This window comes from Semicossyphus pulcher, unplaced genomic scaffold, assembly GCF_022749685.1.
Source record: "Semicossyphus pulcher isolate SPU_LCO1_2020_fin unplaced genomic scaffold, fSemPul1.0.p SCAF_14, whole genome shotgun sequence".
In the NCBI taxonomy this organism is placed as follows: Eukaryota; Metazoa; Chordata; class Actinopteri; order Labriformes; family Labridae; genus Semicossyphus; species Semicossyphus pulcher.
Genome location: NW_027211648.1, coordinates 31,230,001 through 31,255,000, shown reverse-complemented (window position 1 = coordinate 31,255,000; position 25,000 = coordinate 31,230,001). Strand labels below are relative to the sequence as shown.

Below are 25,000 nucleotides of genomic sequence, written 5' to 3'. Positions count from 1 at the left end.
ACACACGCACACACACACACACACACACACACACACACACACACACACACACACACACACACACACACACACACATTATGGAGGCAGGTAGTCTCTGGAACAAATATATCACTGAGACACATTTTTCATTGCACGTGATAAACACAACAAGGTTTTCACTTCAGAACAATGAGAGGAGGAGGAGACGCGTCGGCCATCTTTGTGTACAGTCTGCTTTGAATAAGTAGCGCTGTATCATGTTAACAGTGTGCATGTCGTGTGTAGGACAGGATCCTTCACTTCTCACCCATTAATGACAGTAAAGTGTGAAGCAGTCATCAGATGATGTCATTGATCGGCTGCTGTATCTCTGAGCTGAACCAGCGGTGAAGGACAGAGTGAATGGAGGGAGTTGGACCCCCCAGGAACACATACACACAATTAATGGACGAGTGTACACATATAAATACACTCACCACGGGACCACACAACACTCAGAGGGGGGTTAAGTGCTGGACCCGGATGGACAGACACACACAGTGTTTGTTAATAGTGTGCTGAAGGTGCTCATCATCTTTAGAAAGTCAGGTCATCTTCAGACTCTGGTCCCTGATCCGTTGTCATGGTGAAAACTCTTTCTGACTTTTCTTTGGGACTCAAGAATCCCGACCCGAGCTCAGCGTCTCGTCTCAGCTGGAGCAGACAAAGATCCAAATGGACGCAGTGTGATGTCCACTCCTCCCGACACAAACTTGCTCCTCCAACATTTTCTGCCGTTTCCTGGATCTCTTTGATATTTTAGGGTCTCGCATCCTCCCCCCTCCCCCTCCTCCCTCACTCATCTCTCCCCCTGCCCGTCCTCCCTGCCTTCGCCCGGCGGGGGGTCCCAGCTGAGGATCATTGCCTTCGATCGGAGGGGCCTGTGATTGCGGGATTGGGCGCTGGCGGTGGAGTCGACCGGATCAATCCCACCGATTCCAACATTTGGTTCCCACTGTGCCTGATGACAATGTTGGCATTCCACATGCAGCCCGACAGGCCTGATCAAATCTGCAGCATCGATCTGAAGCAAGGGCAGCGAGGGGCCACAAACACGGACACAGCAGTCACACAGTACAGTAAATAAATACACAGGGAGGCCCAGAACACACAGACACACGAAGATTCTCTGTTAAACATGTGATGAAGATATTCTGACACTTTGAGGACTGGACCCGCAGGGTTGACCGTGTTTCATGGTTCTGAGGAGTCACAGCTTCAACAATGGCTCCTCCATGTTGGTGCAGGAGTGCCACTTGATCTTTAGTGCAGTAATTTGCAGGAGGCAGACTTCCTGCTGTGCTCTCGTTTTCATGCTCAAGTTCACTCGCCTTCAATCAGTCTGCAGCCGTTTCAACCTGCAGGCTCCACGTTTGGTGCTCAGAGGACGATGGATCATAACTAATACCAATTTAAAACAATCCATATGTCCTAATTTGGGGGGATGATAGGTAGGGGGGGGTTTCCATCCAAAGTTAGGAGAGTGAATTCATCTGTTGTCTCAAGTCCTCGTCACTGTTAGCTTCACTGTTGTTCCGACATCCTCCCACAACAACACCGATCAGGTGAGAAAACGTCAGGTTCAGCACCTGGTTTCTTCAGGGTGTGGGTGTTTGCATGAGAGGTCAGGGGGTCACACATCCGAGGACCTTCAAAGGAAAAACAAACAGATTTTCTGTTGCAGGTGTTGCGCCTCCTCCTGGTGATATTTCCCTCCGCAGACTCTTTAGCTTTTATCGTCTTTAGGTTGTTCCCTCCGTCACTTCGGGTCAAAAGAAATATGTTACATTATTTGGACTCGTGGATATTTAACCTGCTTTACATCTCTCAGATGTCTGCAATGCATGGACATATCCCTCGGAACACGTCTTAAAGGATTCTCACATAGCCATGTCAACATGAAAAACGATTTCCCTCTGATCTTTGATCAAAAGTACGTATAAGATATTGTAGTAAACCTGCCTTTTATCAGTTTTATGTTAGACTTTATAGAAAGTTTAGGTTTTCTTCAACCTCGTCACCTTCTCACAAATATGTTCGAGGCTCATGCTCACTTTGCGAGTGCCATCTCCATTACTCTTAGAAAACAGGAAGTCTGCAAACGTTCTGCAGGCAATCAGAGTTTTATATGGTGAGAAGCACACGGTGGGGAGGAGCGTGCTTTAGTGTTGTGGTTATAATGACTATCCTGTTCCTGATCTATTGAGTGCTCCTTTCTTGTCTTGTGTTGGTTTTTCTAGTTAGTGCTCTGAAGTCAAACAAGGCTTTGCAGGAGCTCCACCTCACCAACAACCAGCTGAACAGTTACCAGGACGCCCTGCAGCTCGGAGAGCTGCTGCGCTACAACACCACCTTACTGACTCTGCAGCTCAGCAACAATAATGTAGCAGATGCTGGTAAGATATTGAGACTCTGCATCAATTGTCTGGTAGCCATTTTGTCTTCTTGTAGCATAGCTTTTTATGTTGTGTTTTTTTTCCTGTCCAGGTCTGGAGGAGCTGTGTGATGGTCTGAGGCGGCAGACGGCAGGTCTGAAGGTCTTACTGCTGAGGAACAACCAGATCACTGCAGACGGCATGGTACACCTGGCCAAAGCTCTGGTGAGGATCACAACAATGGCTTTAAGTTTGTCGTAACATTAGCAATGATTCAGGCCTGAAGGACAATGGTTGAACAAGGCACAGTTCTTCTGTAGCTGCTGTAGCTCTGACGGGTAGTTACATATAGAAGGAGCCTCAGCTACAGCCTTTCCTTCTGTGTAACCTCGGGAGCTACGAAGAGGTAGCTGCAAACGACCTCTTGAGGAAGAGTTTGAATCGTCTCAAGTTTTCTTGTTGCCTTTTTCACTGAGCATATATTCCCTTCATATTATTCATGTTCTAAAATCTTAGCTCTCCTTAGCTCTCCTTAGCTCCCCTGCAGCTCAAACAGTGTGCAACAATACCCGACGTTAGCTTAGACGTTGCTTTTTTAATGTCAACAAACAATGAATGATGTTGATCATTCCTACAGAGTGCGAACGTCAGCACACTGACTGCAGCTCACTTAATGGCTTACTCTGTCACTAATAAATACAACTCCACACAGTATTATAAGACATCTGACAGATATCTGATTTCTACTATCCAGAATTTGGGGACTGAAGAGCGCCCGGCCTCATACGGAGAAGTCCCCCTCTGAAAGGGTCCCGCCTCCACACTGTACACTCCTAATAACATGCATTCCTTCTGCCTGATTGGCAGCATAACTGCACCTTCCTGTCATGTGAGTGGCGATTGTGGAAGTCAAAAGGCTGGAAATTAAAGACCTGCCTCGTTCACACACTCACACACACTTCCCCTGTCTCCTCCAGTGCTACCAAAAGAAGAAACACTTTGATTAAATAATAGATGAGTGTTAAGGAGGGCTGCTCATGCGGCCTGCCAGTCACAGGGATAAGTAGATGTCCTTGCAGGCCATAATGATGATAATTAGACCCGTGGCTGGTTGTGTCAAATATGATGAAGAGGAGAGCTGTTATTAACCTTTCTGGTTGGTGCTTTTACTCTCCGTCCTCGTGGCTGGTTGAAGCACTAAGACAAGGGGTCTAAATTTGTGGCCTAAAATCGTCTTCACTCTCACTTCAGGACTCGAGTTTTTCTATCCCGTGCTTCCCTGTCTTGTTTTTAGTTTGAAGCCAGCGTGTGAAAGCTTATCCTGTTTTTTGGGGTTTCACACAAACCTCGCCTGTCTTCAGCTCTCCTACAGCGCAAACACTAGCTAACATTAGCTAGCTACCAAACAGGCTGAGAAGAATTCTGCCTGTTTGCAGTCGGCAGAGGTCTGCATGCTAATGTTCAAAAGTTGCTAGCTAGCTAATATAGCCAAATACAATGTTCAGTGGATAACCTCAGCTAATCCAGGACAGCTAACACAGCAAAATGCTGTCATGAGAGGATTAATCAAGTTAATTCATCCAGACACGCTTACGTATAAAAACACTGTCGTGTGTAGATAAAGTCAGCTAGGCTTTGTTTATGTAACAAAACAGTCTGATGATGCTGTCAGCCGACATATCTAGACTAGCTTATGTAGCAAAACAAAATGGTTGCTATAATTGGAGACTGTTGGTTAATTAACCATGCCATACCATACCATGCTTGCTAACATAGCAAAATACCGCCTTGAGTGGATCGCACAAGCTAATTTATCTAGTCTAGCTAATGTAGCAAAAAACTGATTTGAGTGAATAATGTAAAATACTATTCCCCGACTAGCTAGCGTAGTAGAATACTGTCTTAAATGGATAATGCCCCCTAATATATCTGATAGTTAACATAGAAAAATACAGTCTTAGACTGAAAACTTGAGCTAATATAATCAGATTAGCTAGCATAGCAGAATATTTCTCCGGAGTTGATATCAGCTTATTCACCAAGACTAGCTAACGTAGCAAGATGTTGTCTTAAGTGCAAAACGTAAACTACTTCATCCAGACAAGCCTACATAGAAACAAAGATGATAGACCTGGTTGTGTTAAATATGATGGAGAGGAGACGAGTGAAGACCGACTGGCACAACAGGAATCGCTGGGTGAACGTTCAACATCGGCAGGGCATTTGTTTCACCAGGGAACTTTGTTTGGTTTGTTAGCTAACATTAGCTTGTTTTCTAACGCAGCCAAATACAGTCTTGAGTAGATAACACCAGAGTAGCTAGTCTCAAGATGATGCTGTTAGCTAACATATTCAGACTAAAAGCAAAAAGGTGGATATTGTTAAGTCATATATCCAGATTAGCTAAGGCAACTAAATACAGCTTTGTGAGTCTTGTCAGCTAATATTTTGAGACTAGCATAAAACAGTAGAATGTCCTGAGTGGATGAAACAGGTTAATTCATCAACACATGCTTACGTATAATATTGTCTTGTGTTGGTAAAGTTAGCTAATAACCCAGACTAACTAACGTAGCAAAATACCGTCTTGTGATTGTACTGTTGTCCATCATGTCCAGTGTAGCTAACGTTGAAAACAACTGTTTTGAATGAGTACCGTCAACTAATTTATCTAGACCAGCTAACACAGCAGAGTACCGTCTTGAGCGGATAATATCAGCTCACTACTAGCTAACATAGCAATAAGCTGTCTTGATTGCACAGAGAAAGCTAATTCATTCATACTAGCTGAGGTAGCTAAATACTTGCACGAGTGGATGAATTAAGATCCAGACAAGGTAACGTAGCAAGGTTTCGTTTGGAGTGAATGTCAGCTTATGTTTACAACAGCTCTGTTTTAAAAATGTAGGCTAATATGTGCAGGCTAGCTAACGTGGACAAATAAATAACGAGACCCTGCTGGCTGTGTCGGATATGAAAACAGGAGAGCTGGTCTTAATCTTTTGTTTGGTGCTTTTCTGTTGGCGTGTTGAGCAGCGGACAATTAGAGAGGCGACTCGGTGGCACAGACAAGAATAAAGACTGGGGAGTCTATTTGGACCCAAATCCTCTTGACTTCCTCTCCCACTTTCAGAAAGCGGCTAAAGAAGTCTAAATTTACTCTAAAAATGATTATTCTGAGTAGAAAATGTCATGCGCGCCTCTTGTTTTCCTACATTGTGTGCTTCTGGTGTTTTGTTTTTTTGTTTAAAGCCAGCATGTCATGTGTGAAAGCATACTGTGTATTTGGTGGTTTCACACTCCTACCCCCCTCAAACTTCTCACTCCAACCCTCCCGTGGTTTACGTTTGACAGGCTTCAACCAAGCTTGACTCTCACACACTCTCAACCACGCAGTCGCCTCTTTAATTGTCTGCTATTATCCCTGGTGCATATCCATTGGAGCCGCTCTTCCTCCCTCTCCTCCTCCCCTCTTCACCGGAGAAGCTTCTCTCCACGCGTTGGATGTGGCGTTGCCTCTGTGTGCCGCGACTCAGTGAGGAAAAAAAGAGGGGGGGACAATCTCAAGTGTGTTTGTTGTCACGGCGGTGCAAATTAACTCAGAAGAAGACGCTCTCTGGGTCTGTCGCTTGCCTTCCTGGCTTCCTTTCCACCCCCGCGCTCCCTCTCTGTTCAGAGCAGTGACCAGAGGAATCTAACAAGGGTGGCGAGGCGAGGGGGCATTGAGGAGTGGGTGGCGCGTTCCTCTTCAAGCTGTTGGGCAGCATGGGCCTCTTGTGCCCCAGACACCCCCAGCTTTGTGCGCCAGCTAATCAACCTTCAATGCTAATGTGGCTCTGGAGAGTGGAAACAGAAGTTCTGAGCGTTTAACATGAGACGTTAGAAACAGTTAGAAAAGGAAAAATAATCACCGCATAATAATAATGATGATTAAAACTTCTCCGCCTTTTACACACTCACTCACACACTGAACGTAGCACACAGACAAACAATCATTAAAATCCTCCAGTCTGTGTTTCTGAATCCAGTTCATGTAAATGACTGTTTATGGCCTCCCTGTTCTACAGCCGGCGCTGAGGGTTCTGCAGGTTCTGGATCTGGGTGAGAACGTCCTGGGGAACGAGGGCATCCAGGTGATCAGGGAGCCTCTGATGCAGAACTGCTCTTTGCTGCAGCTCGGCCTGTCGCAGACCAACATCACCTGTGAAGGTACAACACCTGTCTGTTACATGCACCACCGCGTCACTGTTGTGTTTGAACGTCTAACTGTGGGAGAGAAAAGGTCTCTGATAAATAAATATATAAATAATTATATTTGCTTTTTAATTATGTGTGACATCATTTATAAATATATTTAAATATGTTTGGATTGAAAAGTATTTAAATGTTTGTTTAATAAATGTGTGCATCAGTGATGCATCTTTGCTTTCACATGAGCCTCTCGCACATCTGTTTAGCTTTGAATCATTTCTTTATTAATCTGCTCGTTATTTTTAAGACTATTTATTCTGTAAAATGTGAAATCAATTGTTAAATAGCTTCTTTTGTCTTAATTAGAAGACGTTGGGTTTGTAACAGTCAGACAGCATTCACAGTTGAGAAGGACGAGCCTGTTATTTTATATTTGTGTGTAAATCAACATGCAGGTTTGATTGTCCCCTCATCACTCTGTCACATGTTACATCTCGGTGAAGGTGCGGTGGCGTTGGCAGAGTTCCTGGCAGAGAGTCGTCAGATCCAGCAGCTGGACCTCCGTCAGAACCAGGTGAGGGTCGGGGGTCTGATGGCGTTGTGTCTGGCCCTGAGGATAAACGGCTCCCTGACTGGACTGGATGTGGACCTCAGACCTCCACAGGAGCAGGTAAAGTTATCAGTGTGGTTACACACCTGATGTCTGTGTGTGTGCGGTTGAGCGTGGTGTTTGGCATGCTACTGAGATGTACTCGGAGCTGTAATGTTGGCTGGGTGGTTCCATGATCGTAGGGATGCTGTGACCATAGTGAGTGACCATAGAAGGACGACGTTACCGAGCACACGACTGGAAAACAATAGAAAGTAAAAATCTGGAGACATTTTTTAAGTCTCAACACATCTTTGAAAAACTCATTAGCGACTGTTAGCCACGGTTTCTGTGTATGTTACATCAGGGTTTGCTGGTGTTACAAAACACGCTAAGAAAGGTGTAAAGGAAATCTAAATCTGGTGATCATGTGATCATGTGTGATTTCTTTTTTCTTTCACACAAAAATATCCAGAAAATATAAACGTGATGGTAGAGACCGATCAACGTGAAAACAACACACACACAAAAGGTAAAACATACAAAACCACCGACGTGATGTAAACACCTGTAACATGTTTTACTCTACAGAAGTTCATCTCAGTGTTTAGTTATGTTTCTCATTCAGGCTGTGACTGCAGCTCATTTCTGAATCTCTTTCTGTACACAGGCGAAGAATAATAATTATATATGAGATCTTTGCAGTCCACAGCACAGAACACTGTTCCACACAGAGATTATCAGTCTGTTGGGTATTTATGGAATTGTGAAAAATAACCAATAGTCATAAAATAAATAAATAAAATAAATAAATAAGGTTAATCTTTGTTCTTATGTCTCCCTTTAAAACAACAGATTTATCATTTTAATGACACAATGAGCTGTGATTTAAGAGCGACGCTCCAGGTGCTGCAGCCTCTGAAAGCACGGTAACCTGATGATGATGAGACAGTTTAGTGCAGGTGGTTATTAAAGCATCAGGACAGGACCTGTTGTTCTGACTCCTGTCTGCAGACCTCCACCTGCCTGCTGCACACACTCAGCTCCGTGTTCGAGCTCCGCAGCCTTCAAACCGCCGCCGCTGCTTTCATTGAGATCCAGCCTCTGATCGGGGCTGAATCGGTGACTTGAGGATTACTTCTCCTTAACATCATGTGTGTTGTGAAACATTCACACTCACTGTGGTCACAGATTTGTCACTTGGAGACACAAGTAAGTCATTTGTGTCTCGTTTCATCAGCTCTTCTTGTGTTTCTGCTCCCATCCGTGGCTGCAGAGGCCCGAGGAAAACGACGCCATAACTTTAATACATGCCCCTGCTGGATTCACAAAATAATTACCCACACTTGCCATCTGTTTGTCATGATTTTATCTCTGCTAACTTATTTGCATATTAAAGCATTAATTAAAATCTCGGAGGAGCGGGATGCTTACTTTAAAATTAACTCTGAAGGCGATCCGTGCACAGCTTCCAAAGTTGTTTTATTTTTGTTTGCAGTGGTTTTCTGTTTGTCTGCGCGCTGTTTACACGATTAAGTCTGATTTTTATGAAATGTCTCCTCTGGCTAAAGTCAGCCGGCGAGATGTGCCAGATTTCAGAGAGGCAGCTTTTAAGAGCTTCTGTGAATGTGTGTCATTATAGCTGGGACTCCTTCCTCTTCCTCTTCCTCACGTCTTGCACATGCACCAAAGCCTCCATATTGGCGGCTCTGTTTTCATGCTCCTCTAAGCCGCCCAGAGACGTGATTAGCATTCCCGCCATTGGTGGGAGTTAGTGCGGCTGCTATTTTAAGGGAATGGTAATAAGGGAATTTTTAAGCTCTGTCAGGTTTTGGAGTCACACAGCTGGGATTTGTCTTGGCGTGGCACATCCAGGTGGGAGGACTGACGATTGTATTAAAAAGCAAATCTTTCCATCAGAAAACAGCGGGCGGCCAGATCAAGTGTTCTCGCTCAGTCACATCCCGGCCGCCCAGGAAGAGCAGGAAATCTCATTCTTGTAAGGAAAATAAGTGACGGTATGAATGTGAGTGAGTGACAGAGGGGGTTACGGCAGCACTTTGTGAGCGGCTGATGTGCGCTGTGTGTGTGTGTGTGTGTGTGTGTGTGTGTGTGTGGTTTTAGGGTGTGCGGGGGGGCGATTGAAGATGCGCATATTTAAAAGGTGAGAAAAGAAGGTGGCGAGAGGAGGAAATGTGGGTTCTCTTGTCTTTGTTTACAAGAGTCAGATTTTTCATGTCTGTTGCCACGCCGCTGCATCTGATCACTGGCCTGTCGGCTTTAATTATTAATTATTTACTCTCCTAAAATATTCATGCAGCCGGCCGGGTGGGATCTGCCTCTGAGAGGGGCTGCAGCTCTGAGCAAGGTGGAGCTGTTTATCCGTCCTGATCGGGGACTCCGTCAGCCGCTAATGAACTGAACTCCCTCCTTCCTCTTCATCTCGGCTCGGACGAGGAAGACGCGCGGCCTGTTTACCTGTTTACCTGTTTGATGCTCCAATATTTGTCTTTGGATTTGTGTCAGCTGTTTCCTGCAGAGATAACGCTGCTCGGCGTCCTCTCCTCAATGTCGCGTGTCAGCAAGGCGTTACAGAGTGGTCGTCTCACTGAGTGATAATTACAGCAGCATGGAGCGTGTGTGTGTGTGTGTGTGTGTGTGTGTGAGCGTGAGTGTGTGTGTGTGAGCGTGTGTGTGTGTGTGTGTGTGTGCGTGTGTGTGTGTGTGTGTGTGTGTGTGTGCGTGCGTGTGCGTGTGCGTGTGTGTGTGCTCCTGTGGAGGAGACAGAAGCAGTCAAGCTTCTTTAAATTGAAGCCAAACAGAAACAAAGTGTTTTTTATATTAGTATGACCTGCACTCAGGTGTAACCTGTTACAGTTCACCTCTGCCAGCACTTCCACCTTTATGACATTTATAAAGTTCAGTTTTATTTATGTGCATGACAGTTAATCATCTATAGATCATGTATTGTAGTATTGAAGCACCTATAATTATAATCAAGTCCAGTCCAACATCTGCACTAACCATGACTCTATTCTAAATCGAATCATTGATTCAGTTTGTACTGAGTGATATTGAGACATTTTCAGAGACATTTCAAACCGAATAAAAACACATAAACAAACAAATAAAATAATAAACGTGGAAAACAAACCAGCAGCGAGTTCGTTTGTAACCATGGTTTCACACCGAGTCAAATGTGTTTAAAATTCAGCACAAAAACGAGAGGATGTTTTAGTTTATTTAGTGTTTGCACAAGACTCTACATCAGGTTCTTTACCTGAGTGTGGTGCATCATGGGTAATGTCAGTGTGTCTGTGGGAGCTGGGTGGACAGGGCGTCTCTGTGCTGGATGTCTGACGTGACGCTGGAGGACGGGCAGCAGCTCGTTCTTCCTCTCGGCCTTCACACACTCATCATGCTGCACTTTGTTCTTTCAGCTGCTTAACGAGTTAGTCGTGTTGCTTTGCGGCGCAGACGCAGGGGTCATGACCTCTCTGCTGATTATTGTTTCTTCTTAAACCTGAAACACCTCCAAACGAGCGCTGACGAGCCGTTTCAGGGGACCAGCTCTTCGTCTTCCGTCTAATAGTCACCATCAAAGCTGACTTTATGGCAGAGAGGTGTATTTGACTCTCATCCTGCTTGTAACACACACACAGTCCCTGCAGAGGTCAGAGTGCTGGTTGGTCTGCCGTGCAGTAACACTGGAGCGCTGTGTGGGCTCAGGGACAGAGACGATGAGCAGCACCACATTAGCAATACACCCTCCTGTCAGCGCTGGGCCTGAGCCAGAGACGTTTCACAAACTCTTTTTACTTGTAGTCCATCCTGATCTGCAGACTGTTCACTGTCAACACAGAAGCTTTCATCAAACATGTCGACAAAACACTTTGCACTACAGGCAGCTGTGGGAGGTAATGTCTGTGAGCCGTCCTCGCAGCATACGTGGCTCAAAGGGAGTCTGTCTGACTGGAGACTGTCGGAGGGATCGTCCTCCAGAAAAGGGTGTGTAAACCTTACCTGATAAATAAAACGTGTTTGTATTAACAACATTAGCATTTAGCTTAAGCACATCCTCACAGAGCTGCTAGCCTGGCTCTAAACTCTGAGCCTTGTAACTGTGATTGATCTCCAGTTTGGGACTCGATCTATACATGTGAACATTGACGCGTTCTCATATTGAACCAGAACTTCAGAGACTGCTGTAAACGTCTACAGTACATGCAGCCCTTCTCTTCATACACGTTATTTGTGAGCTTTGAATATGTGTCCATGATGAAACATGACCGACATGTGCTTCTACACGTGCACAGATCAGTTATTCTTTACTTCGTCCATCTACCTGTGCACACCTCACTTTGGTTTCCTGTAGTTTCCTGTGCAGAGTTCAGGACTGACACCTGAGACGAGCTACACGTGTTTGTACGAGTCTGCAGAGAGCTCTCTGAGGGAAATGTTCTGCACAAAGAGCAGCGTTTAAAGGACTCTTACGTGAAACAGAGAGGTCTCCTGGCGTGTTGTTGGGCTCCTTCCTGTCACGGTCAGTCCCTGCAGGGCGGCTGGGTGACAGGACGGCCTGACCATGCATGGAGCCGCGCTCAGGTTTCAGAAGCATCATGATGACACGGCTGCTCTGGGGACCCGGGAACGTACGCAGACACCGGCAACCAGGCAGAACAAACCTCCCAGCATGCCTCACAGGGCAGCGGGGAGAGGCTCAGAGCGGGCGGGGGGCAGGGTTCACACTGATACCAGATCAGCCAGGCACCTACTGGAACCACAGCTCCCAGTACAGCTGACACGGTGCGGGGAGGGACAACTAGAGGACAGCTCGTGACCTGACAGGAGAGACTGTGAGGAAAGTTTCACTGAACACCATTTAAATATGTGCTCTTTAAGTTACACACAGTATTGAACACATAAATAATACTCTGTTCTATCAGCGTCTCTGGGACCAAACTGGGTCTGCAATGAACGACCAAAGAACAGATGTAGCTGCTGCGTGCTAACAGGCTTTATGAATGACTGTCTGATGTTAATCTAATGTCATTTATAGTTAAAGAACACTTCATCACAACCTAACACACTGCGTCATTATCACTTAGATGCTGTTTCAGACAGGTCAGCAAAAAGGCAACAACTGGATGGAAACAGCAGTTTGGTCAGAGGCCCTGAGCTTCACAATATGAAGACCTAGGAGCCGTCTATTGTAACATACGCACGGGCAGGCTCAAGTTACTAATGATATATATGGAACTAATATTTATAATAAAGAGGTCGGGTTAGACAAGCTTTACAAGTCGCTTTAAACTAATAAGACTAGTTTGGTTAGGTTATAGTTTGGTTGGGTTATAGTTGGGTTGGGTTATAGTTTGGTTCGGTTATAGTTGGGTTGGGTTATAGTTGGGTTAGGTTATAGTTGGGTTGGGTTATAGTTTGGTTCGGTTATAGTTGGGTTGGGTTATAGTTGGGTTAGGTTATAGTTGGGTTAGGTTATAGTTTGGTTGGGTTATAGTTGGGTTAGGTTATAGTTGGGTTAGGTTATAGTTGGGTTGGGTTATAGTTTGGTTCGGTTATAGTTGGGTTGGGTTATAGTTGGGTTAGGTTATAGTTTGGTTCGGTTATAGTTGGGTTAGGTTATAGTTGGGTTCGGTTATAGTTGGGTTGGGTTATAGTTTGGTTGGGTTATAGTTGGGTTAGGTTATAGTTGGGTTGGGTTATAGTTGGGTTCGGTTATAGTTGGGTTGGGTTATAGTTTGGTTGGGTTATAGTTGGGTTAGGTTATAGTTGGGTTGGGTTATAGTTGGGTTGGGTTATAGTTGGGTTGGGTTATAGTTGGGTTGGGTTATAGTTTGGTTGGGTTATAGGTAAAAACTGCTTGTTTAGGTTAAAGATAAAAAATCATAGTTTGAGTTGAACAACATTTATCCTGAATTTCAATTATTATACAGCAGTCAGAACGTTAGCGAGTTAGCAGCTACAAGCCAGGCTAAAGCTAACTGAATCAGTCTAAATAAACCAGAGAGCTCCAAAGTAGCAGTTAGCAGCTACAAGCCAGGATGAAGTTTTCCCAGCTACACTTCAGGGGAGCGAAGCAGAGGTGTCACGATGTCAGAACAGACAATAGTGGTTTGGTTTGGTTTTTTGCATGATTTAAAAAAAGCAGATTTTTTAAATTATAATATTGAAATAAAATTAAGATGAACTAAATCCATTTTGACCCTCAGTGTTCCAGAGAAGCAGACAGAAAAGTGACAAACAGCTGAAAATGAAGTGACACAGAACAAAGTGTCAGAGTGTTTGATATCAGACGAAACCACTAAACTCTCTGTCCTCCTCTGACGCGCTCCATTAGAGAGTCGCCTTTTCCTCCTGATACTCAGAGAGGGACAAAGTGAGTCCCTCCAGCAGACGAGGGGGGGCTCGGGGTGCTGAGGGGGAGATGTTGGTGGGGGGGTGATTGTGGGGGGGCAATCCCCTGTCTCTCTGCAAACACAACAACAACAGCAGCAACACACTCCTCGCTGCACTCCTGATGTATTTTCAGGCAAAAACAGGCATATTTGCCAGCTGTGTAATTTACTGCGACTCTCATTTGCATATTAAAGCCTTAATTAGCCCCTCTGAGCGTGTGTGTGTGTGTGTGTGTGTGTGTGTGTGTGTGTGTGTGTGTGTGAGGGTGTAGTGTAATCACTTGGACGTGTAGTCAGGGGAAGGTCTGGATGTGGGCCGGAGGGGAGCGGAGTCACTTCCAGCCCGGCTCCCCCCTGTGGACCGGCTGGTTCTGATACGCAGCGAGGAGGAGGAGGAGGAGGAGGAGGAGGAGGTCTTTGATGAAGAACACTCGACATGTCTGCTTGTCATTTTTAATCACTTGCACTCTAACAAACCCAGAGGTGTGACCTGCTCCCTCACAGGAAGAGGAGGAGCAGGGTTTTATATCCTGTCAGTGAGCGAGGTGAGGAAGGTGGGAACAAGGAAACACTACTCAGTCTTTTTCAGGTGTTCATATTCAACACTCGCCTCAACGTGTGAACAAGAGTCGAACCTCTTCAGACAGGATTGTCCCTCAGCGCTCCCCTTAGCTGGCGTCAAAACACTTTTGTCACACTGATGAATGTTTCTTTGTTCTGTATGTCCTGAAATCGGCACGCACCGAGTGATGAACCTAAAGCTGAATCATTGCACAATTGTGCATCAGTTTATTTCCCTGTTATGTGCTTAAAATAAAACAGGAGTCATAATTGTTGCTCTGCAGCAAAGAGTTCGTCGTAATACTTTAATGTTTTAAGAAAAATACTTTGTGCCCCAGAAGAGTCGACCAAGTTTCTGTGGGTCTTTCAGTGACAGAAAAACCTCCAGCAGCTGCTGCTGGTCTGTTTCTGTTTCTTTACCATGAACAGCTCTTCACTCGTTAGCTTTACTGGTTAGTTAGCTTGTTGCTAGTTAGCAGCTACAAACCAGGCTTAAGCTTAATGAATCAGCCTTAATAAAACAGCCACCTCGGAGCGCTGTTTTGGCTCAGTTGGTAAAGCGGGTGCACCGTGTACAGAGGCTACAGTCCTTGACGCAGCGGTCGCAGGTTCGACTCCCGACCTCGGCCCTTTGCTGCGTGTCACCCCCCCCTCTGTTCGCACAATATTTCCATCTAAAATGACCAAACGATAAAAGAGACAAACGGCCTCCGAACTCCATTAGCTTAGGGCTCATTATAAAGGTTTAGTATTTCTCCGTAATGTGGACCAGTGTAAACAAAAGCGGCGTCTTAATTCAGGGGCTGCGTCCCTCAGAGGGCGTGGCCTTCAGAGGATGCATCATTCATAGTCTACAGAGGACTTCCTGTTTGCGGCACCAGCTGTTCCTGTTTTACCCTTGCGGCACAAAGCGCTGCTCCGGTCGCCTAGCATAACAGGTAGCTAACTAGCTAGCACAACGTCACCAACGTAACCTATTATTTTAAAGGTAATGTAAAGTCTCAAGGCCTCTTTGGTTTTTTCACATTGTATCTCGCTATTCGATTGAGGTGAAGCTTTTACATTTAAGCGCATTCCTCGGTCGCTTTAGAGTCCGCCATCTTGTTTGAATTGGCACGCAATGAATCTTGGGATACGTTGCACCCGATGGATCCTCCGTGTCGGCTGTATCTGAAGGAGCCTTTGAAGTGGGACAGCCTTATGAGGAGTAAAGCTACGGTTTACCTGTACACTGCTACATTAAAGAGCAACCTCATGTTGCCTCTCTTGTGATTTCGGTCCCTTTTGAAAGTGTATCACAGGACATGTTGTTTTCTTAAAGCACCATAGCACCACACAGAGTGGAGCCAGCCCCTATAGAACCTATAGTACGGTCCTTTTACAGTTTCACTGTTGGAAGTGAGTTTGTTTTAGAAAACTTTCTCCACTTTGCAGCCGCTCTGACGCGCCGCAGACAGTTCAGCCATCCGACTTCTCTGAGGAGCCACGAGGTCGTTTTATGCAGAAGAGGCTTTTCTCTGTGGTCATAGCCCAGTAAGTCCACATTCCCCATTCAGACATGCAAGACGCTCGCTCAAACAACTCGGCATAATGACCAAAACACTGCAAGCTCTGCAATTGATATGGGCCTCCTCTGCATAAGGGGGCATATGTATATCAGCCCCGTATAAGTGGGGGTATCGGATCGCATCGCCTTTCAGCGGGCATGTCCTGAGGCGCCACGCTCAAACAGTCACCCATCAGCAGCTGGCAGCCTCTCATCTGACTACCATGAAGCCCCATGCGTGTCTTTCTTTCTCGCTCCCTTCATCCACCAGCCACTTCCCTTTCACTTCTGAATGGCGGGCTGACTGCAGAAATTGCCCCTGTCCACCATGCGCGCTGAATATTTAACTATGAATATGAAATTTCTTGGCAAGACTTCAACCACCTCAGAAGTGAGAGCCTCTTAAACTCTCTCGACACAAACGCAGCCTCAAGTATCCCTTCTTTTTTTGCTCTCACGGATCGATCATCCCTTCGCTGAACAGAGGGATATCAGGAGAGGAAGAGGTGGATGCTCTGCTCCGACTGGGCACCAAAGTCACCGACTGAAGGCGAAACCTCCGGCATCAAACCTCTGAGGAAGATAACGTGAAACTCCGTCAACAAAGCGAAGAGAAGCGAAAACATAACGGCTCAGGAGTCCTGCTTCGGCTGTTTCCCTCCTTTTCCTTTTTTTCAAGGCCTTCCCTCCTTCCTCCCTCTCCTTCACCTTCATCCTCACAGGGGACAGTCTGCTGTTAGCAGATCAATACTGGCCTGCGATCATCAGCACTTAACATGTTCCCTCCCGGACCATGAGTAGGAACCAATTTGTTTATGGAGATTTAATTGAGTTAATGTTTAAAAGCAGCCCGTGGTCCGTGTCAGATCCGTCCTGCTCCATGTGGGAATAAAAGAAGGAGCTAAATGGGGTGACAGAAGTTTGTGCACGTTCGAGGCCGTGGTCGACCTGCGCTGTGAGCTGTGGGTCAGTGATCCGCACATAATGGATCCTTAAAGAGGGAAACGCTTTTATTTGAATGCGTCCTGGCGGTGACTTTCAAAGAGTTCAAACAGACCTGAGTGTGTTTGATACAAGAGGACACAACAGGAGAATTAGGCTCTGTTCTTCAGATTAGTGTCCGCTTCAACGTACCACATTTCTACCTGCGATTCTGGCCCTGCTTCACTCGGTGATGGATCCAAACCAAATGTCGGGGTATCTGCTGGTCTCTTGTTTCAGGTCTTAAATTTGGAAGAACCAAAGCGCGTTTATCTTCCAGTAAACATGAATACATTTCATTTTGATCACTAATGTCTTTTGTGTCATTTAGGAGTCCAAACACTGAATCTAAAGCTGGATTATCTTTAAATGTATTACAGTAGATGTCCATGGTCCCCAGAGGACGGACCCTACTGTAACCGTACGATCGTAAACCCAGAAACCAGCCATGAGTTACAGCTTCAACATGCAGCTTGTCCTGCTTGTCCCTCATCCTCCATCCTCCATCCTCCACTGTCCCATGGCCCCCCTCACTGGTCCGGGCACCATGGAGGGTAGGTAATTGGATTTGTTGTCACCTCGGCTGGCTGGCAGGCCCGGCCTGTCTGCTCGGCTTAGTGATGAAGACATCAGTGTGACAGGGACCCTGGGAGAGGATCAGCTGGTGTCCTGGACGCAGCTAATAAAGCTGTGGTCATGCCACGGCCACGCCGCCGCGGCTGCAGCCAGCTGTTACCTCTGCCACCTCTCCCCCAGTGCCCGAGCCCGTTCCTCTGCTCGGGGAGCGAGGGGGCGACATGGAGGATGAAGAGTGGGCAGCCTTATTAAAGCAGATGCCCGTCCCCCCTCCGCTCTGTCAGAGAGGTCAGAGAAACCTCGGCTGTGGTTCCGGGCGATGCTGGCACCAGACGCCGCTGTCCTGGCGTTCCCTGTGACGCTCCGTGTCGCTCGGCGTCTTATTGAAGCTCTGACAGGAGGAGAGCCAAAGTCAGGGTCTGGAGTTTAGGCTTCACTGACGCTGTCCCCTGGTTCACCCCGCCTGGGATCAACGGGTCCTCATGTCCTCAGTGTCCTGCAGAATACACAAGTCTTTGCAGTCGTCACACAGTCGACTCATGGATGCATTCGAGCTGACGTTCCTGCAGATGCTCGGACAGTTTTGTAGATATAGCAGGAAATGTTTTTCCTCCTGCAGCTCAGAGACGGCGTGTGCTGGAAGCAAAATAAAATCAACGTGAAAAAACGACTTGAAATCAGCCAATATGTAAGAATGTCTGCATGTCGGCCTGGAAAGGTGTAGTATTGGATCGTGAGCGAGCTTGGTCGACAAGATGACCTGGTACCTGTGCAGAACAGTGTGCAAGTATTATGTGGGGGGGGGCTATGCATTCATTACAGTACTACAAACCAAACATTGAAACCAGCCGACATCAAGGTTTCAGAATCCGTTTGTTCAGGAGGATTGTAAAGAAATAACGCTCTGTGCCCTCCGTCACAGGCGGGTCCAACGTCCCGATGAGCCGATGTGAACGTCTGTAGACCCCTCACGCTGTCACACACTGACGGCAGAGGCTGCTCATCAGCATCTAACCAACAACACACAGCGTGCCTTTGGGAGCACTTTGGGCCTCACTCTCTGGAGACAGAAGGAGCCCTGTGCTCGGACCGCAGATCTACCAATCAACTAATTAAGAGACAACCCGCTGTACCTCTGAGCCACAGCCATTGATATATTTGTTCATACATTCACTCCCTAATTGGCCGTAGAGGGGGAGAAGAGCACATTCAGAAGGAGGAGAGTCTCCAGATGGAGAGGACGCCTGAATGCAAGAATTTTACTGAACATAAAAATCTCGTCTCTATTTAAAGTCTCGTTCAGCAGGCGGAGTGCGAACAGATCAGGACAGGTGGCCTGTTGATTATTAACGGTGATTAAGATGCTCTCTGACAGATGACCTGGCATGACGAAGGTGTAGGTGACCTATATTACACACACACAGACACACACACACACACGCCTCGGTAACATGTCGGGGAACATGTGACTGTTGTCACCTGAGTCGTTTCCGTACATATGGCAGCTCAGCTCCGGGGGGAGCTGCTCCTCTCTCTCCTCTGACTCTCTCTCTCTTACATCCTGTACATACTCACATAAACCAGGAGCACGTGATCGTTTCAGGTAACGCTGTGTGTCGATGATTCCTCCCTGCTGCTCCGGCTCCGTCCTGAAAGCAGAAAACGAAATCAAACCTTTCTCTCCATCCTTCATCTTCCTGTTTTAATGTGGAACAAACTTCAGCTCGTCTCTGTTTTGCATGAGATGTAGTTTGTAATTCAGCCGCTCTTCCAGCCAGCGCAGAGACAGACCTTATGTGGAGTCTGTTTGTTAAATGAAATGAGTTTTTCACTGAGCCTGGATCACAGTGTCACCTGTGTAAAGACAGTCACAGGTAGCTCCACAGCCGCTCAGAGTTATTAAACGCCTCGAGGAGTGGCATCAACGGCGATCAGGAAGTCTGAGGATAAAACTCAAACAGATAGGTGGATAACTGATGGGCGGAGCCTCAGACATCCTTTGATAAGGTTTTAAAAGAAGTTAAAACGAAGAAAGTTAAACACATAACAGACTCCCAACAAAGCCAGTGTTAACCCATCTGCAGCAGTATTAGACGACCTGATAGAGTCCATGAGGAAGGCGGTCGGGGTAGATGGGTCAAACATTGTTTGCTCTGAGCGCGCTCGCAGAGGAAGGGGCGTTTTACGTGTCACGTGACGCTTCTTCCCCCCTCAGAGCAGCGATCATCAGCGGCCTGTGTAAATGAGTAGTGATGATAAATAAATATAAAAGTTATTAATGTAAAAAACAAAAGCTGCTGCTGTTAGAAGGAGAGAGAGGAATGTGCAGCACGTGCTGCTGAACCTGCTTCGTTCTGTGGCTTCACGTGCGCTAACGTCACGTTCCAGAAGTTTCCACATAACCTGAGCTGAGGATCCATGTCACCCGCTGAGGACATCGTCAGGACATCATTAATGAAAGGCCGGAGCTTTACCGCTGATTGAACCTTCATAGGCTCAGTGAATGAGTTCACAGAGAGGAAACGTTTTGAGTTTTAACCGACTGAAACTATAAAGTGTAAAAATGACTAAAACTAACGAACGACTGAGACGTGATCTAAATCAGCTGCCAGATGAACCCTGAGTGTCTCCGAGCGTCTCACAGTCACTCCTCTGTCCCAGTAACAACTCGAGCTCCAGAAGCTGCTTCAGTGGTTTGCACACTGTGTGCTCTCCAGGCTGGACTGAAGTGGACCAGCACCCCCATCCAAAGAGCCCCTCCTGAGGGGGGGCAGAGGATCCGTGTGCTTGTTTATGTAGTGCTCGTGTTTGACTCAGAGAAGTCAGAAGCATGCAGTAAGAACGGAGCACTTTAATCTCCCGCTGACAGAAACATCCTCTCCGTCTCACCTGTGCAGATTCAGAGGAAGAAAAAAAAGTTTAGAAAGTGTGAAGATCAATTAGTGCGAGTTAAAGCGGAGCTGCTTCTGCAGAGCATGGCCGGGGGTCTCTACGGTGGTCTGTGCAGATAATCAGCAGCCCCCGGCCCCACATAATCACACCGAGGAGTGTTAGCTCTCACACGCCGCTGCTAAGGAGGCGGATTAGAGAGTCACACACAGATAAATACAGGGAGGGGGGGGGCACTGTAAGGTCAGAAAGTGTCAGGTACTCGAGGAGCAGTCGGCTGTTCTGACGGAGAGAGAGGAAGCTATGCAAGATTTCAAAATAAAAGCACTTTGAATGGAGTAAATCATTGTGTATCATATATGAGCCTGCAGTGCAAAAAGGAAATGAACAAGGTGATCTGACCTGCTGTATCCTCATATTTAGGACCCAGGCTGGATTACTGACCAGAGACCACAGAGCCTTCATGGGTCCTGTGTTTGTACATGTGACCTGGCTGCTGTCGCTGCAGGTCTCACATCTGTCCGTCCGCATTGTCCAACAGGAGGCCTGGAGCTTTAAGACCTGATGTAAGGATGTGTCTGTCCGTGTGAACTGGAGAACATTGAGGACATCTTCAGACTGTGACCGTTTGTGTTCAGCTCGAGCTCAGCCTGCAGAAGTGTTGAAGAACAGTAGTCAGCCATGTTGGATCTTTGTGTGTGTATTTCCTGAGTTGTAGCTCCCAGTGCGAGCAGCAGTCAGACGGTCAGTACGGTCGGACTGAGTTGTAACAAATCAGAGCTTTCTATGAGGACTTTTGATTCCTTGCTGACAATCTGTCGAGATTTAAATAAAATGCTGTTTGTGGAGTAAAAGAAAGTCAGCAGAGCGTAGTTTGACCTTTAACCTGCAGGCAAACACACACAGCTCCTCCTTCCTGCTCCCTGAGTAAAGGACTCAGAGTCTGACACACAGGTGTGGCAGTGCACACCAGCTATACATGTTGTGTTGGCAATATGTGAGGGGGCTTTCAGTCAACATGAGGAGCGTGTGTGTGTGTGTGTGTGTGTGTGTGTGTGCGTGTGTGTGTGTGTGTGTGTGGGTCTAAAGTCCTGGTTTCCAACTCGACTTGGCTCATTGTTTTTTTAATCTATTTTTGTAATGAGTTAATTTATGCGCCTCAGGTTTTGGAGTTTTCCTGAATTCCTGAATTTTATCCCAAAAGTCCGAAGTTCAAATCAGTTTATTAATTAGACACAAATTAATTATGAGCTGAAGCACATTTGGACAAAGGTCTCAGATGTAACGCAGCCCTCTGTGAGACCATCGTGTTCATCTGCAATTATCAAAGTCCCAGTGACAGAAACACACGTCATTCATCAGTCTGTGTGTGTGTGTGTGTGCGTGTGTGTGTGTGTGTGTGTGTGTGTGGGTGTGTGTGTGTGTGATTAGATTACAGTCATTATATTTTATAAAATAAATTCTGCGATAAAGCAAATTAAATCTTTAAATTTAAAGTTAATAACCGCAGTGTTTCCTGTCGTGTCTCTCTGACGTCACAGCTGCAGTCGTGTTAAATCTTAATATTGTTTTAGTGCTGAGCGTGAGACGACTCTGCCCACTGATCACTTGTCTAAAGTCTCAATCAGCTGGTGTCACTGCACGGCTCAAAACGTCTCGATATCCGTCTGATTCATTCAAATCAATATGTATCAATATACTTTAGTTATCGACGCTCCTTACATTCGATCAGCTACAAGCTGCTGTGGATAGATTCAGATAACCTGCTGTTCGTTCTGAACAGATGAAGAAAGCCACCAACCAAACCCAGTTCAAAAACGGAGCGATTTAAGAGACCCACAGAAACGGCCCGTCTCTGATGAACAGCATGTTTTATGAGATTTAAAATCAGACAAAGTGATTTAAATGAATGTGACGCCGTGTTTTTGTTTAACAGGAATATTTTATTCTTCTTGTTTTTACTGCGACGACTTTTATTTTGACATTCTGCTAATCGTCTCTCTCACAGCCGGTCTCAAAATAATTATCAAATCATAACTCCCAAATCTGTTGATGCTGTAATTACTATAAAGAAAGCATGTAGAGGAGTGCAGGGGATAACAACACATGTTACACGCATGAAACACCTCCTGCCTCTGACACGCCGCGCGCCAGATTATTATTATATTATTATTATTATTATGAACATTATAAATCTGTAAATAAAACCTTTAATTTATGTATCTTTAAAGTGACTCTGAGTGACGTGACGGAGTCAAAGCACGGATAGTTTAAGGACAAAATCAGGTGCAAAATAAGAAGAAAATTAAAATTCATTGACAGTTTTTACTCCTTAATTTATCTTTATTTACAATTAAAAACAATAATGTGATTCAGTGTTTGTGACTTTACTTTCATGTTCACGTCGTATTTCAAATGATCAGCTTTAAATCTGATCTGATGGAGCTGCTGCATTGTCAAAACTTCACAGTCACACGCCTCAAATACGACAACGCTTTGTTTCTAACTGATGAACATGAAAACATATTCTCTCATCTCACACACACACACGCACACACACACACACACACACACAGGAAGCAGATATTTGGTGTACAACAGTGACATCTTCAGTCGGAGCGATGGGAAGCTGCAGGCAGAGACGAGGAACAATAGAGGAGCAGCTCTGTGTGTGTGTGTGTGTGTGTGTGTGTGTGTGTGTGTGTGCGTGTGCGTGTGTGTGTGGAGGAAACACTGGTAATTACTGCCATTTATAGAAGAAGAAAAGAGCTGTGTGAATCTGCTCAAAGTGCATTCATTAACATTTATTCAGCGTTACTCGTCCTGAAACACAGAAACACAGAGACTCCTCCGTCTGTCTGAAACGTCCTGAAGGAGGGTCGACACGAACAGACGGAAACGTGTCCAAAACACCGTCCGGTCACTTCCTCCTAACCGCCCTGATCTGCAGAACCACCCTGATCTCCAGAACCACCCTGATCTGCAGAACCAGCACACTTACCCGGACGCAGAAAGATAAAGACACGCTCCAAACATCGGCAGGTTCACGCACGTAGAAGTGTCAGGAGCAGAGTAAACGCAGACGTGTGTCTTTGTGTTTGGAGCACAAAAACAAACCTAGAAATGGAACCCATCCAGAACTCTTATTGTCCAGAGACTGAACGTAAACACACAACAATAAAATAAAATAACATTCCGACGTGTTTATTTAAAATGTAGAAATAGAGCTGCTCGGTGTGCGCAGGAATGTGACGTTGGACATCACGCAGGGATGTCTGAAACGCACTGAATGCTCACACGGAGGATTTTGATTCAACATAAAGATCTGTGAATATATAAAGTGAGCACAGGTAACCTGCAGTAATACACACCTGTGCACACAAACACATGGAGAGCATATTTAACAGTTTAACACAAACATGTTCCTCAAAGTGTTCATTGATCAAAGTATTTATACTTAAACCGAAGATTTCATTTAGAATGCTTCTTCCACAAAAGGTCAAAGGTCACAGTTTAAATCAGACTTGAACCCTGCAGCCACAGTGTCAGTGCTCTGTGTTTAACGCTCTCTCCCACATTTAACATGAATAAGCTACAAAATCAAAAGTTTATGAATCATTTTTAAATTAAAAAAAATAAATCTGTCGCAGCTTCATTTGACGAACAAACATTAAAATTATTAATTTATGCTGACATATATTTGGACGTATTTATAACGTGCATAAGGACAGTGTTAAGACTGTAATTATGTGCTATGCTGCACTGCGTTATCAAGCGTGTATTTACTGTTTATAAATCAGGTGTGGATGACAAACACACAAATAAACATTGTAGTGTTAAATATAATCTGCTAATTAGCTCTACATGCTAAACAAACGATGCAGGTTCCCCGTCACCTCCGAGCTCTGCACCATGTAAATCCTGTGAGTGGTTTTCGGGGACTTTTTAATAACTGTATGATTGTTATCATGCAGCACTGCAGCCTCAGAGAGCACACCAACATGTGGGAAAATTAATGATAAATACAGGAGATTTTTTTACACTGGAGTTAGAACTAAAGAATTAATCTGTGTATTTTTAGCACATGTGTGACAGTTCCCACATTCTGTTAATTTAAGACTAATGAAAATTAATATTTAAAGTGTTCTGAACAAACCGCAGAAATCCTGGAGCTCAGGTGAGTCTGTGTCCTGCGTGTCAGTAACTGTTTTATGAGTCAGAACAGCGAGGAGCCGGGGAGGAAATTAATAACTCGCACACCTCCGAATTTAAAGCCCCCGCATTGTTGATCAGCCTCAACAATATAAGTTTAAAAAAAGACACAACACGCGGCTCACATAACACTTGAAACCGGCGTCTGAGATGTCATTTACATATATTAGCATATAAAGTAATTGGCACAGATGCCAGCGAAGCAGCCGCAAACAGATTAATTGTCATCGAGCAGTCGTGGTGACATAGTTAAAAATGAGCCGCTTTTAAGGCTCCAATTATCAGAGAACATCCAAAGTAACCTTTTTTCACACACACACACACACACACACACGCAGTCATATGCATAGTATCAGCCTCCTAAATGTATAAATATTGTAAATAGCTGTCTGTCGAGTCTTTGAAACGAGGCCGCGTCTGAAAACGAGCACATGTGCCTTTTGTCGAGCCGCGCGGCGGGAACAAACGACGCCTCTCTCTCTCTGTCCAATGTTTTCACAGATAGACGTAAGAAAGCCTCTGCTGGGGATCCATATGCTGTTTTCCTCTCGCTCGGCTTTACACACTTTAACGTGTGTGTGTGTGTGTGTGTGTGTGTGTGTGTGTGTGTGTGTGTGTGCAGGTATTGTTCTCTGTGCACGTGTGT

At 45.6% G+C, this 25,000-nt stretch overlaps 1 protein-coding gene across 1 annotated transcript in view; it reads left to right on the top strand.

Annotated features, from left to right (window-relative positions):
- LOC138591764 (protein phosphatase 1 regulatory subunit 37) overlaps positions 1-25,000 on the top strand; it is a 56,255-nt gene that overhangs the window by 22,926 nt on the left and 8,329 nt on the right. The window contains exons 7-10 of the mRNA XM_069662452.1: positions 2,259-2,414; positions 2,506-2,618; positions 6,461-6,602; positions 7,088-7,254. Coding sequence (XP_069518553.1) covers positions 2,259-2,414; positions 2,506-2,618; positions 6,461-6,602; positions 7,088-7,254 — 578 coding nt within the window. The remainder of the gene's footprint in view (positions 1-2,258; positions 2,415-2,505; positions 2,619-6,460; positions 6,603-7,087; positions 7,255-25,000) is intronic.